The sequence below is a fragment of the Bombina bombina genome, chromosome 3 (genome assembly GCF_027579735.1).
Source record: "Bombina bombina isolate aBomBom1 chromosome 3, aBomBom1.pri, whole genome shotgun sequence".
Lineage (NCBI taxonomy): Eukaryota > Metazoa > Chordata > Amphibia > Anura > Bombinatoridae > Bombina > Bombina bombina.
Genome location: NC_069501.1, coordinates 180,188,905 through 180,208,550, shown reverse-complemented (window position 1 = coordinate 180,208,550; position 19,646 = coordinate 180,188,905). Strand labels below are relative to the sequence as shown.

At 33.9% G+C, this 19,646-nt stretch overlaps 1 protein-coding gene across 1 annotated transcript in view; it reads right to left on the bottom strand.

The window, feature by feature from the left end:
* Positions 1 to 19,126, bottom strand: part of LOC128653007 (ADP-ribosylation factor-like protein 13B) — a gene marked incomplete in the record, with an annotated part of 226,677 nt that extends 207,551 nt beyond the window's left edge. The window contains 2 exon segments of the mRNA XM_053706039.1: positions 2,001 to 2,226; positions 18,997 to 19,126. Of these exon segments, the coding sequence (XP_053562014.1) occupies positions 2,001 to 2,059 (59 nt within the window).
* Between the last annotated feature and the right edge of the window lie 520 nt (positions 19,127 to 19,646).

The window sequence follows — 19,646 nt, the reverse complement described above, 5'->3', positions numbered from 1 at the left end:
GTTGTGTCTTGTGTAAGGAAGTGTCTAATTTTAGAGATGTTTTTAAGGTGGAAGCGGCAGGCTGTAGCCAAGGACTGAATGTGAGGAGTGAAGGAAAGATCTGAGTCAAATGTGACCCAGAGACATCGGGCATGCGGGGTAGGGGTAATGTTATCTATGTTATCTAATTTGCCTCATTCTTTAGATATCCTTTGTTGAAGAAAAGCAATGCACGTGAGTGAGCTAATCACACAAGGCATCTATGTGCAGCCACCAACCATAAGCTACTAAGCCTATTTAGATATACTTTTCAACAAATGATACCCAGAGAATTAAGCAAATTAGTTGTTTAAAATTGCATGCTCTATCTAAATCGCAAAAGAAAAAAAATGTGGGTTTCATGTTTCACTAACACAAAACACATCACTGCAACCTATGTGACCGGGCATGGTGCTTGAATACTGATCCTCTAGTGTCACACGAAGCATTTATGAAAAAGTAAACTAAATAAATTGTGAAAATACATTTTGATGATAAACTTTCCCCTTTGTACAAACAGATCAGGGATGTTAGCAATATCTGAAATGGAGTTTAGTTCATCAGTTGTAATAAAATACTTACTTTTTAATGTAGTGCTGAAATTCAAATACCCTGACACCCACTTCAAAAGTATTTTTTTTTTTTGTGAGCAAATGCTTTAAACTGTTCTGCTATCAGTGCACTAGCTACAAAAAAAATAATAATAATTATGTGAGTGCCGTAGGGCTAGAGCGACAATTGGAGAACAGTTTAAACCATTAGCTCAGAAAAAAAATTAAGTTACAGCGCATTTTCTTAAGAAGTTATCAAAGTCGCTCTAAAATATTGCTTAGATTCAGGACTTTATTTTGAAACATGTAAAATTTACAATCACTTTAATATTTTAATTTTGTTTGCAGTATTTACAGCTGTATTCTCATACACAAAACTCAGAGCTCTGGGTGATCCCCTCGTTAACCACCTAGAGCTGTAAGCTTTAGAAGTGGCATGAATTTGAATCCATTCTGTTTTGAGTGTTTAGTCAACTTCCATGTTTTGTGTGTTTAGGAAAGATAACGTTAACCGCTTTGTGTCGTTACTATAGCGTTAACATCAGAATGAAGTTCCAATATAAACACTATTAGTAAAATCATTGAAGCGATCACATGATTTCAAGGGGGGATTAGATCATGAGGGACTGCCTACACTGCTAGGCAGGCCCCCAGGCCGATTCTTCACTTTGTCAAAGGGGGAAGCTACAGGATATATATGGTAGAAGTTTCAATGTTGTCCTAATGGCCTTAAAGCCCGGTGCTATTAGGATGGCATGGAACGTCCTAGCAGTGTGAAGGGGTTAATGCTCTTGTTTGTATTTCACTACGTTTGGTTGAAGGCTAGCATGTTTGGCTGTAAGTTAGGTAAAAACAATACTCAAGTTATGGTGAGATAAAAGCATGAGATTAATATCCTCCATTTTATAAAATTAAAAACCACAAAACTTATTGTATAGCCAATTAGCACACCAGGCAAAAGCTTTTCCATATACATTGTTGTCAATGCACTAGAGAACTCTGGGTAAAATATGATTTTTGATTTCAGTACTGTGTTGACCACAGAAATCCCCTTATGGAGTAGGTGCAGCAAAAACAAAACAACTTCTGCACAGCTGTTTCAATCTCAATATCTCTCATCAGCAGAAGAAAAGTATGAAGAGGTCTTGATGTGGAATTGAGTCTATCACCATTTCACTAAATGCAGTAACCAGATCTTCAATGTATTCCTTTGACCAATTTGTGAGCATCCAAGTTAGCGGCAGATATTGAGTGTGCTGTGTTGCTGTATAAATGAAAAACCTAATATACAGTCCTAAAAATAATGAAGCAAATAGAAACAGACACAACAGAGCATGGGAGGAGTGAGAGATTACAAAGTGGGAAAGGTACAGAAATACATAACCAAAAAAGAGATTGTTTTTGTAGTTATTGAAGGTTCTTAAAACGTACCTCACTGGTTCTCTCCATCGTTTTAACCAATCACAGCAATTCGCCATCAAGCTAAACATTCCAAATCCTTGGCCATAAGAACCAAGGGAGTAAAAAACAAACAAACAAAAAAAAACAAAATGTCACAAAACCAGAATCTTCTAAAATGGCTTCATCCTCTTGAATCACCCAGGACTACATCCACGTATAGTTCTCTCCAAGAGTATTAATTATGGCTTTGTAAACCCTGGTAAAAGTAAGAAAACAACTGTAACCAAAACAAAAAAACTTTCATATCAATAAAATCACACAACAGAGTGAGTATAAACAAAGACCATTAAATAGGAGGAAACAAATGTGCCTAAATAAATATGCCTAAACAAATGTATATATTACAAATGATTGCTCCTTTACTATACATTTAAATATAATCAAGAGACTATGTGGTCTGTATGACACAAACCAATAATATAGTGATAACAAATGTAATTATTCTCACAAACCCTAAAATAAGAATAAAGAAAAACACTTTACACAGGCAAGGCATCAGCATACTTAAAGTATAATTAAACTATTACCATTGTTTGTAAACAGAGTTCTTAGGAAAATATAAGTAGCTTAATGAATTTCCCTAATAAGTATATTTATGGTACTCAAAATTGAAATGCGAATAGGTGCATTTTAAATTTAAAAGGGACAGTATACACCAATTTCCACATAACTTCATGTAAAAGACACTACTATAAATAATAATATGCACAGATACTGATCTAAAAATCCAGTGTAAAACCGTTTAAAAAAAAACTTACTTAGAAGCTCCAAGTTTAGCTCTGTTGAAAAGGTTAGCTGTAAACCCCACTAAAAGTGGGTGTATAGCAAAAAAACAGACACTCCCCCTTCCTCTGCATATGAAAAGACTCTTTACACAAACAGAAGCAAGCTGGAGTAGGTATACTTCAGTATACTTTAAAACTTTGGGGCTTGGTTAGGAGTCTGAAAATCAGGGCAATGTTATTTAAAAATAAGCAAAACAATACATTTATTTTTTTAAAAACCTGTATACTATAGGCTATATAAATGGATAATATACAAAACATTTATGATAACAAATACCAAAGTATCACAAAAGGAAAATGAATGGAATAAATGTGATCAAAAGAAAAAAAACGGAGTGAATAAATATACGTGGTGCCACTCACGTATAATCAACCTAAATAAATAAAGTTCATATAAGGATATGTGTACTTTTCCCGGCACTCTTCAATCTTCTGTGTGGTCTCTCTTGATCCTTATAAAAAAGAAGAAATATGCCACATAGCGTAATTCTGTAATATTGTTGCAATAAGAAACTTGTGTCTGTGCAAATGGTTACTCACATGCGGTAGAGCTATAGCCTAGCTCAGGTGGAAGCGCACACCCTCTTTTATACTGTTGGGTAAAACAGATTCTTGTTCTTGTCGTTCAGATAAATGAATTTATTAAAACATCATAAAATATATATATAAAATAGCGTCACCAGACCTGCTAACAACACCTTCTATAATAAGTATAGGCAATACAGTGTAGTAATTGCTCAATATGAGCTTAACAGAGTACTAGAAACCGTGGTAAGGAGTGTAGAAACTGAACCACACAACCTCCCCCAGAAAAACCAGTAACTGTTGCTCTCCTTATTGGTGTGCAGGTATTTAGGAAGGCGCCAAGGAACAAACAGTCCAACGTACGTTTCGCATTAAGCTTTATCAAGGATGGTGTGCGCATGTCCAAAACCTTCATTTAAGTCATTCAAAAGCTTTAAACCGGATATCCGGTATAGTGTCCTCCATCTTTAAAATGGGCAAACATCTCAATTCGTGGTCATCTTAAAACTTAAAATAGAGATTTTCACAATGAAAGCTTTCATCAATATATGCATAGACATTGTTAAAGATAGGAACATTCAGCAAAGAAATATTCAAATTAAGTTCAAAAACATTAATTATTATTCAAATTCCATAGACGAACTTATCCTCTAAGTACCGTACCATATAAATAGAGAGTAGAAATGTATAAATTCTGAGCATAAAGGGAAATATATCCGTAAAGGTATACATCCTACAATATATTTAGTAACCGTGATGTTTTCCTTATTACCCAAAAACCAGTATCTGGTGCAATATATAGATGAAGAAAAATCTATCACAATTCTAGTCATCTTACAGCAATTCATCAATACCTAATTCGTAAATTTTAGTGACTACTACCGGATAATTTGATTAAATTTAAGATGTGTACATTTGAATTGTCAGCTTATGTTGTTTTATACTGATATATTAGTACTAGGGATGGAAAGTTTTATGTTTAATTTAGATTCTTCAGAATTACTTGTTGGGGGGTATGTATGTTGTTTATAAAAAGTGATGAAGTTCGAAATCCTTATTGAGGCCATTTGGTATGAGGCTATCCATAATATGGATCCATTTCATCTCCAAACGACCCAATTGGTTCTGTATATCTCCTCCTTTCCACCCATGTTCTACCTTCCTGATGCCCAAAAATTCTAGATCCTCTGGTCTTCTATTGTGTTTTTTGTCAAAGTGTGCTGATAATGTATGTTTCTGAAAACCTTTCTTTATGTTGTATATATGTTCGTTCAACCTTACTTTTAAAAGCCTGGAGGTGCGTCCTATGTAAATTAGATTACACGTGCAGCGTAACAAATATATTACATTTTTGCTGTTGCATGTGATGACTTGGTTAATGTTATACTGCCTTTTCCCATCCATGGAATGAAATTTATTGCAAGTTTTAGGTCCCTTTTTCATTTCTTTACAGGCACTACAAAATTGGCACCTTCTAAAGCCTTCTTGTAATGTAGGTAACCAGTTGCTAGTTGGATTAGTACCCTCTGTCTTTTTTATTGTTTTATGCGTGAGTTGTACTTTTAAATTTGGAACCTTTTTAAACATTATATACGGTTTGTCTTCTATGAGTTCAGACAGGCTTGGATCTCTAAATAAAATTCCCCAATGTTTTTGTATAATTTCTCTCACTTCTTTACTTTGGGTGCTGTGTTGTAGGATCAATCTACTTGCTGAATTATCTGTTTTTGATAACCAGTAGTTTTTTTGCTTATACTGGAGTAGATTTTTTCTGTCCAAGTTTGCCACTTCTACTATTTTCTCTTCTAAGAAATTATTTGAATAATTCTTCTCTACAAATCTTTCTTTAAGTATTTTAGATTGAGTGTGAAAGACCGCATCATCCCTACAGTTGCGCCTAAGGCGCATAAACTGTCCCTTTGGTATATTTTTTAGCCAGTGTCTTTGATGGCAGCTGTTTAGATTGATGTAATTGTTTACATCTATACTTTTAAAGAAGTTTTTTGTTTTTAAGCCCTCATTTTCTATATATATTTCTAAATCAAGAAATTCCACTTTTGTTCTACTTTGATTCCATGTAAGAGTTATATTAAATTCGTTAGATTTAAGATGTTCCTTAAATTCTTTTAATTGATCCTCCGTTCCTGACCAAATCAGGAACAGATCGTCTATGTAGCGACGATAGGACACCAGATATTGCGCCCAGGGGGAATTGAAGATGTATAGATTTTCCCAATTGGCCATATATAGGTTGGCATAACTGGGCGCAAATCTGGTGCCCATCGCCGTTCCACTTATCTGTAAATAATATGTTTTATTAAACCAGAAATAATTAGTCTCTAGGATGATCCTAATACCATCCAAAATAAATTGTAGCTGTTTAGGGTCAAGGGTGGTATCCTCTTTCAAGATGTCACGTACTGACGTAATCCCTAACTCTGTGTCTATTATGGTGTATAGGGATGTGACATCTCCAGTGACTAGTATCCACTCTTTATTCCATTGGATGTCTTCAAGATAATTCAATATACTGATAGTATCTTTCAGATAAGATTTTGTGTTCTTAACATATGTTTGTAGGAATGAATCTATGTATGCCGATAGGTTACTGGTATGTGAATTTACCCCAGACACAATGGGCCTCCCTGGAGGATTTATGGGATCTTTATGGATTTTTGGGAGTATATAAAAACTTGCAGTTTTGGGAAATTGGTTGCATAAGTATTGGTACTCCTTCTTGTTTAAAATACCTTCTTTTAATCCATCGTTCAAATATTTCTCAATTCTTTTTCTGTAAACAAAAACAGGATTTGAGTCTAATTTTTTGTATGTATTTAAATCATTCAGTTGTCTGAGACACTCTTCATTATATTTTTCCCTGTCCATTATAACAGTGCCTCCGCCCTTATCGGCCGGCTTCACCACTATCTTGTCATTATCCTGTAGTTGTTTTAGTGCTGTTTGTTCTACTTTGGTCAAATTTGAAGTATAATTAATTTTAAGGTGTTTAATGTCTCTATGGACTAATTCTAAGAATGTTTCCATTGGGGCTGACCTAAATTGCGAAGGATTGAATAGTGACCTATTTTTGACTTCTGCATGTTTGTATTTATTTGGGTCAGGAGTCTTATTATTCACAATAGGACTGTTAAGAAAGTATTTTTTAATACATAAGTTACGTATAAATTTCTGCACTCCTATATAGGTGTCAAATTTATTGATTCTATAACTGGGTGCGAAATTAAGACCTTTGTCCAGAACAGAAATTTGTGCTCTTGTTAGTTCTATCTCGGATAGGTTAAAGATACCTTTTCCTATCTCTTTATTGTCAATTCTCGCTACTTCAGTTATGTTCTTATTCATTATTTTCTTCCTTTCCCTTAATATTCTGTTCTGTCCATATTCCTTCTCCTTTTGTTGAACAGGTCCGAGTTTGTGCGATTGTATTTTCGTTTGCCTGCTTCTAAAAAAACTTCCTCATCTTCTTCTGAGCTAAATCTATTTAAGTCCTCGAATCTGTTATATGTAGGGATATCTTCCTGATAATAAACTCTTTGTTTTTTAAAAGGGTTTCTAGGTTGCTGCCATTCATTATCCTCCTTCCTTTCCTGTTCTATACGATGGTAATTCCCCTTATGTTGTGCATAATTCCCTGACTGATGTTGATTCTTTTTATACCCTTGTCTGGATTCCTTTTCGTTGTTATGTGAGTAATAGTTCTCTCTCTCTCTATGTGCCAGCGTATGGTAATGATGTTTGTTATTATTGCTATTATTATATGTATTTCTATTGTAGTATCCGGGTCTCATTTCATTATTTCTATTCTCTACAAAGAATTTTTCTTTGCTATTGTTATAATTATTTACTCTCATATTCTTGATTTTAAAATTCCTTTCCTTCCTTTCCTTATAGTCCTCATGGTCTCTAAAATATTTCTTTCTTTTAGTATTTTTTATTTCTTTCTTTAAGGTATCCAAATTATCGGCTATTTTTTGTGATAATTCATTGTAACTTTTATTGTTCATATGTGGAATTATTTTTTGCTCTAACATATTGATTTCTTCATTTGCTTCATCTAATAATTTTTTTCTCTCACTTATAATTAGATTCATGAGTTTCTTAGTACATTCCTCTAAAATATGATTCCATTTTGTTATGAACATTAAGTTATCCTGTCCAAATGTCGGATTTTTTAATATTCTCAGCCCCCTTGGTGTGATTTGTTCCTTTAAGTATTTCTCTAATGTGACTATTTCAAGATGGTATTTAATTTCCTTAGACATTAGTTTTTCTACTTCTCTTAACAGATTCTCCAAAGAATCATTAGTGTTTTCGGAGTTATCAAAAAAATCATCCGCACATGATGTAGTTGTGCGTCTGTTCAAAAATAGAGACATAGCGGTTCTATTTAAATCCTTTCCGGGATCTGGTCTAACTACGTGTATCTGCAAATTTATTTTGTTAGAACAGACACGATGACTCGGGTATTAAATTCAGGTAGTAGTGTTTGTTACTTTTTATGATATTCACTAATAGGTACAGTTATTTTGGTGTAAGTCTGCCTATTTCTACAAATAACGGACAGCGTATTGCTTAAAAACTGTATATGATACCAATATGTAAGAAACTATTGTTTAGCGTGCTCTATAGTGAAACTATAGTGAAACTATTGTTTAGTGAAACTATTGTTTAGCGTGTTCTATAGTGCTTAGTATAGTATTTAAACAAACTATTGTTTAGCGTGCTCTATAGTACTTAGTGTGACTATACATAACTTATATATATATATATATAATCTCATACAAAAACAATATCAACCAAAACAATATCATATAAATTGTAAAATGTGTGAAGTGTGTGAAATGTAAAACCTTATGTGAAGTTCACTCAGATCGCTTCGTGATAATTATATAAAAAAGTTATACAAAAAGTTATATAAAAAGAAAGTGCTACACAATATTGCGACATCAAATGATATACAATAGCTTAACCTAGCAGCCAAGTTTACAAAAAATAGTGAAGTAAGGACTAGACCGTACAGCCTAGTGTACAATAGATGTGGTATAAAAAACAAAAATGATAACAAATACCAAAGTATCACAAAAGGAAAATGAATGGAATAAATGTGATCAAAAGAAAAAAAACGGAGTGAATAAATATACGTGGTGCCACTCACGTATAATCAACCTAAATAAATAAAGTTCATATAAGGATATGTGTACTTTTCCCGGCACTCTTCAATCTTCTGTGTGGTCTCTCTTGATCCTTATAAAAAAGAAGAAATATGCCACATAGCGTAATTCTGTAATATTGTTGCAATAAGAAACTTGTGTCTGTGCAAATGGTTACTCACATGCGGTAGAGCTATAGCCTAGCTCAGGTGGAAGCGCACACCCTCTTTTATACTGTTGGGTAAAACAGATTCTTGTTCTTGTCGTTCAGATAAATGAATTTATTAAAACATCATAAAATATATATATAAAATAGCGTCACCAGACCTGCTAACAACACCTTCTATAATAAGTATAGGCAATACAGTGTAGTAATTGCTCAATATGAGCTTAACAGAGTACTAGAAACCGTGGTAAGGAGTGTAGAAACTGAACCACACAACCTCCCCCAGAAAAACCAGTAACTGTTGCTCTCCTTATTGGTGTGCAGGTATTTAGGAAGGCGCCAACTAGCAACTGGTTACCTACATTACAAGAAGGCTTTAGAAGGTGCCAATTTTGTAGTGCCTGTAAAGAAATGAAAAAGGGACCTAAAACTTGCAATAAATTTCATTCCATGGATGGGAAAAGGCAGTATAACATTAACCAAGTCATCACATGCAACAGCAAAAATGTAATATATTTGTTACGCTGCACGTGTAATCTAATTTACATAGGACGCACCTCCAGGCTTTTAAAAGTAAGGTTGAACGAACATATATACAACATAAAGAAAGGTTTTCAGAAACATACATTATCAGCACACTTTGACAAAAAACACAATAGAAGACCAGAGGATCTAGAATTTTTGGGCATCAGGAAGGTAGAACATGGGTGGAAAGGAGGAGATATACAGAACCAATTGGGTCGTTTGGAGATGAAATGGATCCATATTATGGATAGCCTCATACCAAATGGCCTCAATAAGGATTTCGAACTTCATCACTTTTTATAAACAACATACATACCCCCCAACAAGTAATTCTGAAGAATCTAAATTAAACATAAAACTTTCCATCCCTAGTACTAATATATCAGTATAAAACAACATAAGCTGACAATTCAAATGTACACATCTTAAATTTAATCAAATTATCCGGTAGTAGTCACTAAAATTTACGAATTAGGTATTGATGAATTGCTGTAAGATGACTAGAATTGTGATAGATTTTTCTTCATCTATATATTGCACCAGATACTGGTTTTTGGGTAATAAGGAAAACATCACGGTTACTAAATATATTGTAGGATGTATACCTTTACGGATATATTTCCCTTTATGCTCAGAATTTATACATTTCTACTCTCTATTTATATGGTACGGTACTTAGAGGATAAGTTCGTCTATGGAATTTGAATAATAATTAATGTTTTTGAACTTAATTTGAATATTTCTTTGCTGAATGTTCCTATCTTTAACAATGTCTATGCATATATTGATGAAAGCTTTCATTGTGAAAATCTCTATTTTAAGTTTTAAGATGACCACGAATTGAGATGTTTGCCCATTTTAAAGATGGAGGACACTATACCGGATATCCGGTTTAAAGCTTTTGAATGACTTAAATGAAGGTTTTGGACATGCGCACACCATCCTTGATAAAGCTTAATGCGAAACGTACGTTGGACTGTTTGTTCCTTGGCGCCTTCCTAAATACCTGCACACCAATAAGGAGAGCAACAGTTACTGGTTTTTCTGGGGGAGGTTGTGTGGTTCAGTTTCTACACTCCTTACCACGGTTTCTAGTACTCTGTTAAGCTCATATTGAGCAATTACTACACTGTATTGCCTATACTTATTATAGAAGGTGTTGTTAGCAGGTCTGGTGACGCTATTTTATATATATATTTTATGATGTTTTAATAAATTCATTTATCTGAACGACAAGAACAAGAATCTGTTTTACCCAACAGTATAAAAGAGGGTGTGCGCTTCCACCTGAGCTAGGCTATAGCTCTACCGCATGTGAGTAACCATTTGCACAGACACAAGTTTCTTATTGCAACAATATTACAGAATTACGCTATGTGGCATATTTCTTCTTTTTTATAAGGATCAAGAGAGACCACACAGAAGATTGAAGAGTGCCGGGAAAAGTACACATATCCTTATATGAACTTTATTTATTTAGGTTGATTATACGTGAGTGGCACCACGTATATTTATTCACTCCGTTTTTTTTCTTTTGATCACATTTATTCCATTCATTTTCCTTTTGTGATACTTTGGTATTTGTTATCATTTTTGTTTTTTATACCACATCTATTGTACACTAGGCTGTACGGTCTAGTCCTTACTTCACTATTTTTTGTAAACTTGGCTGCTAGGTTAAGCTATTGTATATCATTTGATGTCGCAATATTGTGTAGCACTTTCTTTTTATATAACTTTTTGTATAACTTTTTTATATAATTATCACGAAGCGATCTGAGTGAACTTCACATAAGGTTTTACATTTCACACACTTCACACATTTTACAATTTATATGATATTGTTTTGGTTGATATTGTTTTTGTATGAGATTATATATATATATATATAAGTTATGTATAGTCACACTAAGTACTATAGAGCACGCTAAACAATAGTTTGTTTAAATACTATACTAAGCACTATAGAACACGCTAAACAATAGTTTCACTAAACAATAGTTTCACTATAGTTTCACTATAGAGCACGCTAAACAATAGTTTCTTACATATTGGTATCATATACAGTTTTTAAGCAATACGCTGTCCGTTATTTGTAGAAATAGGCAGACTTACACCAAAATAACTGTACCTATTAGTGAATATCATAAAAAGTAACAAACACTACTACCTGAATTTAATACCCGAGTCATCGTGTCTGTTCTAACAAAATAAATTTGCAGATACACGTAGTTAGACCAGATCCCGGAAAGGATTTAAATAGAACCGCTATGTCTCTATTTTTGAACAGACGCACAACTACATCATGTGCGGATGATTTTTTTGATAACTCCGAAAACACTAATGATTCTTTGGAGAATCTGTTAAGAGAAGTAGAAAAACTAATGTCTAAGGAAATTAAATACCATCTTGAAATAGTCACATTAGAGAAATACTTAAAGGAACAAATCACACCAAGGGGGCTGAGAATATTAAAAAATCCGACATTTGGACAGGATAACTTAATGTTCATAACAAAATGGAATCATATTTTAGAGGAATGTACTAAGAAACTCATGAATCTAATTATAAGTGAGAGAAAAAAATTATTAGATGAAGCAAATGAAGAAATCAATATGTTAGAGCAAAAAATAATTCCACATATGAACAATAAAAGTTACAATGAATTATCACAAAAAATAGCCGATAATTTGGATACCTTAAAGAAAGAAATAAAAAATACTAAAAGAAAGAAATATTTTAGAGACCATGAGGACTATAAGGAAAGGAAGGAAAGGAATTTTAAAATCAAGAATATGAGAGTAAATAATTATAACAATAGCAAAGAAAAATTCTTTGTAGAGAATAGAAATAATGAAATGAGACCCGGATACTACAATAGAAATACATATAATAATAGCAATAATAACAAACATCATTACCATACGCTGGCACATAGAGAGAGAGAGAACTATTACTCACATAACAACGAAAAGGAATCCAGACAAGGGTATAAAAAGAATCAACATCAGTCAGGGAATTATGCACAACATAAGGGGAATTACCATCGTATAGAACAGGAAAGGAAGGAGGATAATGAATGGCAGCAACCTAGAAACCCTTTTAAAAAACAAAGAGTTTATTATCAGGAAGATATCCCTACATATAACAGATTCGAGGACTTAAATAGATTTAGCTCAGAAGAAGATGAGGAAGTTTTTTTAGAAGCAGGCAAACGAAAATACAATCGCACAAACTCGGACCTGTTCAACAAAAGGAGAAGGAATATGGACAGAACAGAATATTAAGGGAAAGGAAGAAAATAATGAATAAGAACATAACTGAAGTAGCGAGAATTGACAATAAAGAGATAGGAAAAGGTATCTTTAACCTATCCGAGATAGAACTAACAAGAGCACAAATTTCTGTTCTGGACAAAGGTCTTAATTTCGCACCCAGTTATAGAATCAATAAATTTGACACCTATATAGGAGTGCAGAAATTTATACGTAACTTATGTATTAAAAAATACTTTCTTAACAGTCCTATTGTGAATAATAAGACTCCTGACCCAAATAAATACAAACATGCAGAAGTCAAAAATAGGTCACTATTCAATCCTTCGCAATTTAGGTCAGCCCCAATGGAAACATTCTTAGAATTAGTCCATAGAGACATTAAACACCTTAAAATTAATTATACTTCAAATTTGACCAAAGTAGAACAAACAGCACTAAAACAACTACAGGATAATGACAAGATAGTGGTGAAGCCGGCCGATAAGGGCGGAGGCACTGTTATAATGGACAGGGAAAAATATAATGAAGAGTGTCTCAGACAACTGAATGATTTAAATACATACAAAAAATTAGACTCAAATCCTGTTTTTGTTTACAGAAAAAGAATTGAGAAATATTTGAACGATGGATTAAAAGAAGGTATTTTAAACAAGAAGGAGTACCAATACTTATGCAACCAATTTCCCAAAACTGCAAGTTTTTATATACTCCCAAAAATCCATAAAGATCCCATAAATCCTCCAGGGAGGCCCATTGTGTCTGGGGTAAATTCACATACCAGTAACCTATCGGCATACATAGATTCATTCCTACAAACATATGTTAAGAACACAAAATCTTATCTGAAAGATACTATCAGTATATTGAATTATCTTGAAGACATCCAATGGAATAAAGAGTGGATACTAGTCACTGGAGATGTCACATCCCTATACACCATAATAGACACAGAGTTAGGGATTACGTCAGTACGTGACATCTTGAAAGAGGATACCACCCTTGACCCTAAACAGCTACAATTTATTTTGGATGGTATTAGGATCATCCTAGAGACTAATTATTTCTGGTTTAATAAAACATATTATTTACAGATAAGTGGAACGGCGATGGGCACCAGATTTGCGCCCAGTTATGCCAACCTATATATGGCCAATTGGGAAAATCTATACATCTTCAATTCCCCCTGGGCGCAATATCTGGTGTCCTATCGTCGCTACATAGACGATCTGTTCCTGATTTGGTCAGGAACGGAGGATCAATTAAAAGAATTTAAGGAACATCTTAAATCTAACGAATTTAATATAACTCTTACATGGAATCAAAGTAGAACAAAAGTGGAATTTCTTGATTTAGAAATATATATAGAAAATGAGGGCTTAAAAACAAAAAACTTCTTTAAAAGTATAGATGTAAACAATTACATCAATCTAAACAGCTGCCATCAAAGACACTGGCTAAAAAATATACCAAAGGGACAGTTTATGCGCCTTAGGCGCAACTGTAGGGATGATGCGGTCTTTCACACTCAATCTAAAATACTTAAAGAAAGATTTGTAGAGAAGAATTATTCAAATAATTTCTTAGAAGAGAAAATAGTAGAAGTGGCAAACTTGGACAGAAAAAATCTACTCCAGTATAAGCAAAAAAACTACTGGTTATCAAAAACAGATAATTCAGCAAGTAGATTGATCCTACAACACAGCACCCAAAGTAAAGAAGTGAGAGAAATTATACAAAAACATTGGGGAATTTTATTTAGAGATCCAAGCCTGTCTGAACTCATAGAAGACAAACCGTATATAATGTTTAAAAAGGTTCCAAATTTAAAAGTACAACTCACGCATAAAACAATAAAAAAGACAGAGGGTACTAATCCAACTAGCAACTGGTTACCTACATTACAAGAAGGCTTTAGAAGGTGCCAATTTTGTAGTGCCTGTAAAGAAATGAAAAAGGGACCTAAAACTTGCAATAAATTTCATTCCATGGATGGGAAAAGGCAGTATAACATTAACCAAGTCATCACATGCAACAGCAAAAATGTAATATATTTGTTACGCTGCACGTGTAATCTAATTTACATAGGACGCACCTCCAGGCTTTTAAAAGTAAGGTTGAACGAACATATATACAACATAAAGAAAGGTTTTCAGAAACATACATTATCAGCACACTTTGACAAAAAACACAATAGAAGACCAGAGGATCTAGAATTTTTGGGCATCAGGAAGGTAGAACATGGGTGGAAAGGAGGAGATATACAGAACCAATTGGGTCGTTTGGAGATGAAATGGATCCATATTATGGATAGCCTCATACCAAATGGCCTCAATAAGGATTTCGAACTTCATCACTTTTTATAAACAACATACATACCCCCCAACAAGTAATTCTGAAGAATCTAAATTAAACATAAAACTTTCCATCCCTAGTACTAATATATCAGTATAAAACAACATAAGCTGACAATTCAAATGTACACATCTTAAATTTAATCAAATTATCCGGTAGTAGTCACTAAAATTTACGAATTAGGTATTGATGAATTGCTGTAAGATGACTAGAATTGTGATAGATTTTTCTTCATCTATATATTGCACCAGATACTGGTTTTTGGGTAATAAGGAAAACATCACGGTTACTAAATATATTGTAGGATGTATACCTTTACGGATATATTTCCCTTTATGCTCAGAATTTATACATTTCTACTCTCTATTTATATGGTACGGTACTTAGAGGATAAGTTCGTCTATGGAATTTGAATAATAATTAATGTTTTTGAACTTAATTTGAATATTTCTTTGCTGAATGTTCCTATCTTTAACAATGTCTATGCATATATTGATGAAAGCTTTCATTGTGAAAATCTCTATTTTAAGTTTTAAGATGACCACGAATTGAGATGTTTGCCCATTTTAAAGATGGAGGACACTATACCGGATATCCGGTTTAAAGCTTTTGAATGACTTAAATGAAGGTTTTGGACATGCGCACACCATCCTTGATAAAGCTTAATGCGAAACGTACGTTGGACTGTTTGTTCCTTGGCGCCTTCCTAAATACCTGCACACCAATAAGGAGAGCAACAGTTACTGGTTTTTCTGGGGGAGGTTGTGTGGTTCAGTTTCTACACTCCTTACCACGGTTTCTAGTACTCTGTTAAGCTCATATTGAGCAATTACTACACTGTATTGCCTATACTTATTATAGAAGGTGTTGTTAGCAGGTCTGGTGACGCTATTTTATATATATATTTTATGATGTTTTAATAAATTCATTTATCTGAACGACAAGAACAAGAATCTGTTTTACCCAACAGTATAAAAGAGGGTGTGCGCTTCCACCTGAGCTAGGCTATAGCTCTACCGCATGTGAGTAACCATTTGCACAGACACAAGTTTCTTATTGCAACAATATTACAGAATTACGCTATGTGGCATATTTCTTCTTTTTTATAAGGATCAAGAGAGACCACACAGAAGATTGAAGAGTGCCGGGAAAAGTACACATATCCTTATATGAACTTTATTTATTTAGGTTGATTATACGTGAGTGGCACCACGTATATTTATTCACTCCGTTTTTTTTCTTTTGATCACATTTATTCCATACAAAACATTTATGCAAAGAAACATCTAGTGTATAATGTCCCTTTAAATAGAAGAATTTGTGCAATATAATTCTATCCAGTAAGAGTTATTGTTTCATCACTAGCATACACATGCATGATACATGTGACTAGAGCATAGGGATTAAAAAAACATACCTGCTCACAGAGCTGGCAGTAGTGTGTCAGTGAAGACTTAAAGGGACACTCAATCAAAATTAAACTTTCATTATTCAGATAGAGCATGCCATTATAAACAACTTTCTAATTTACTTCCATTAACAAAATGTGCACAGTCTTTGTAAACTTTTTGAGTCACCAGCTCCTACTGAGCATGTGCAAGAGTAAGTGTGTATGCATTTGTGAATGGCTGATGGCTGTCACATGGTACGTGTATGCATTTGTGATTCGCTGATGGATGTCACATGGTACAGGGGGAGTGGAAAAAGACATAACTTTTAAAATTGTCAGAAAAAAAAAAAATCTAATACTCATTTAAAGCTCAGACTAACCCAATAACATGAACACATTTGGTAACAGAAATATATATTTTTTTAAACTTTACCTTATAATTCCGTGTGCCCCCGACCCCATACTGCTTCTCCCTTAGAGAAGGGCTTAGCCAACAAAAGAATTTAGCACAACCAACAAGCCTTCTTCATGGCTTCTCTCCAATCATTGCTGATACTATAATAGTCATAACGCCCCCACCACCTTAGTACGCAATTGCTAGTATCTACATGACCACCCTTGTTAGTTTATGGCCGTTGGCACCGAGGATGCCAGAGGATAGCAATGGATAGAGGTTTATCTAAGACACTTCATGGAATAGTTAGCAAGAGGTATACCTAAAAGTAACTTATATTCACTATTATGTTTGATAAACACCTATAAAAGTCACACACAACCCATTATTGGATCGTGCTTATTATCATGCTCACAACAGACTTGACTGTGCCGCTAATGTCATTGCTGATGTTAATAGGGAATCCCTTTATGTGCACTGCAGTGAAACAAGCAGGGAGATAGCAGCTTTGAGAAGGGAGAGGGTAGCCTGTGTAGACGAACGTCTACATACAAGCAGCTTGGATTTTGTTAGGTAGGTGTAAAACGACTTATTTATTAATATTTGCTAGTGAAATTATATTGCAAAAATGTTTCCATTTAAAATGAAAATGCACATTTCAATTTGGACCTTTCACTTTAAATATTCAAATACAAGGACAGACTATAGACTTATTAAGAAGATGCTTTAGATGCTACATTTTTGTGCAAAAAACATTTAATAGTAAAGGTAGCCCATCAGAAGGGGAAGAGAAGAGCAGGAAATGGAAACAATTAAATAAAGATAAGAGGGGTACAAGTCTGTGTATGGGAGGTGGGGAGAATATAACTGAGATATAGAGAAATTTTAAATGTATTAGCCAATATGCATCAATGAACAAAGTTGGATACCCTATACTGACAATGCCTATTACCAAGAAGGTTCAAGCAACATCTATAAGCAAACTCTATAAGGGGTCCTGATGTTAGATTATACACATTAGCTACCAGTCAAAAAAATAAAACATTAGCCCACTTATTAAATAAAAGAAAAGGTATTTCTCATTTACTGCAATTAGGTCTTACCAGTCCAGAACTAGAGAACAATTGTATATGCATTAAAGAAACACAAAAGTCAAACAAACGTTAATAGTTCAGAAATTAAAAAAAGGGAATTAAATGTAAAATTGAATTCCCTTTAAAATGTTTATATATGCTGTAAAAAAAATTATAAAAAAAAAGTTTGCAAGGCACTTAGTTAAATTGTATAATTTACCAGCTTTTCATATAATAAAATAATATACTGGGGCTTAAACATTCTGTATTTTAAATAGTTTTATCGCCCAAACAGGAGCTTGGTTTCACAATCTTATGAGTAACAAGGAACACTTTGAAGAAGCAATTACAAAAAAAAAAAACACTCTATTATTCCAAATGAATTGACTGCACTGTTACCAGAGACATGATTGGGTAGGACAAGTCAAAACATAGATCAAATACAGAAATGTTTAAAAGACATCAATGGTAACATTCTTAAAAGTTGTGCTTTTATCACATGGAAAGTTGTGATGGTACAATATTGTGACCGAAAGTATTCATACCCTTGCATTTTAAGAGAGAAACACAAAAAAAGTCCAACTAAAGTTTGCCAAAATGCATGATGACCTGAAACATACCTCAAAAAGAACCCAAGAATGGATGAGAAAAAAAAAAAAAAAACATTGGACCATTCCAAAAGTGGTCTTCAGTGAGTCCAGATCTGAATCCCACCGAACATCTGAAAAAAATCACTGAAACTCACAGTTGGGAAAATGAACCCATCAAACTTGAGTAAGATAACAAATACTTTTGGTAATGTTTAGTTCGTTCAGGAAAAATTGTGAGTTTTCCTAATAAAGTGTATGGGTACCTATACTTTCGGCCACATCTGTAAGTATGTGGGTCTATTTGTATTCATTGTATCCATGAACCATGTTAAAAAACGACAACAATGTTGTGATACAGAAGCACATACACTCATATCTAACAAAAGTCTAAGGCAGTTTACAGCCAAATAAAACACCTGAGGGGCAGATAAACTCTAAGATATAGATGCAATCACAGTCTATATTGTATAGTAAAATAATTGAGCTTGGCCAAACACACCAGCTTTATTTTTTACAATTCACAACATATTTTGGTTACATCATTTATCTATTATGTTTCACTAATATAATGAGTTGATTATAAACATCCTCTTTAGGTCCATGAGAAAGTGTCAGGAGAAAGGCCTAAGGACATTGCAGGTATAAACGGGTATTTACAATACAAATTGATGTGTAGTAAGCAAAACAGTGCGGATTGGATCATCCTGTACTCCTTACCCATCCGGTGACACCGTCTACAGACACCCTAATCTTCTATTCACCCGTATGCTCCAAATGCTTGAGCAGCCATAGCTAAGCCCAGGCGACGTTAAGCAGAGTCACGTGATTGTGCATCCGCGCAACGCCATTGGTCTTCAACCAGAGAAAGGAGGACTGTCCTAGTGAGCGAGGTCCATACCAACAGAGGTTGCTAGAGACGCTATACCTCAGTTACTATGGCGACGGAAAGGCGGCGGACTCACGTTGAACGTGTGACGTCCATTTTCGGGAGCGCGCTCTTCTTACAACATATTTGTTCGTGCACACTTTTAGACCCTTGTTTATAAGGGTGCAACAAACGCTCTTCTATGGTAAGAGACTAAAACTTTAAATTTAGCTGTTTTTTTGTCCAGTGCTATTAAATTTAGTACCAGGACACGATTCTAATATGCTTCCATTATAAAACCATGCACATTTATTTTTTATGCACACTTTTGAGGCGCCAGCTCCTACTCAGTACAGTATATGCAAAAGTGCATAGTTTTATTATGTGTTTATTTTTTTACTTTTTTACTTCTAGCTCTGTATTGATTAAATTATCATATTGCTCAATTATCAATTGAGATCTAAATTTAGCCAAAAATCTATTAAAACAAGGTCGTTTTTTT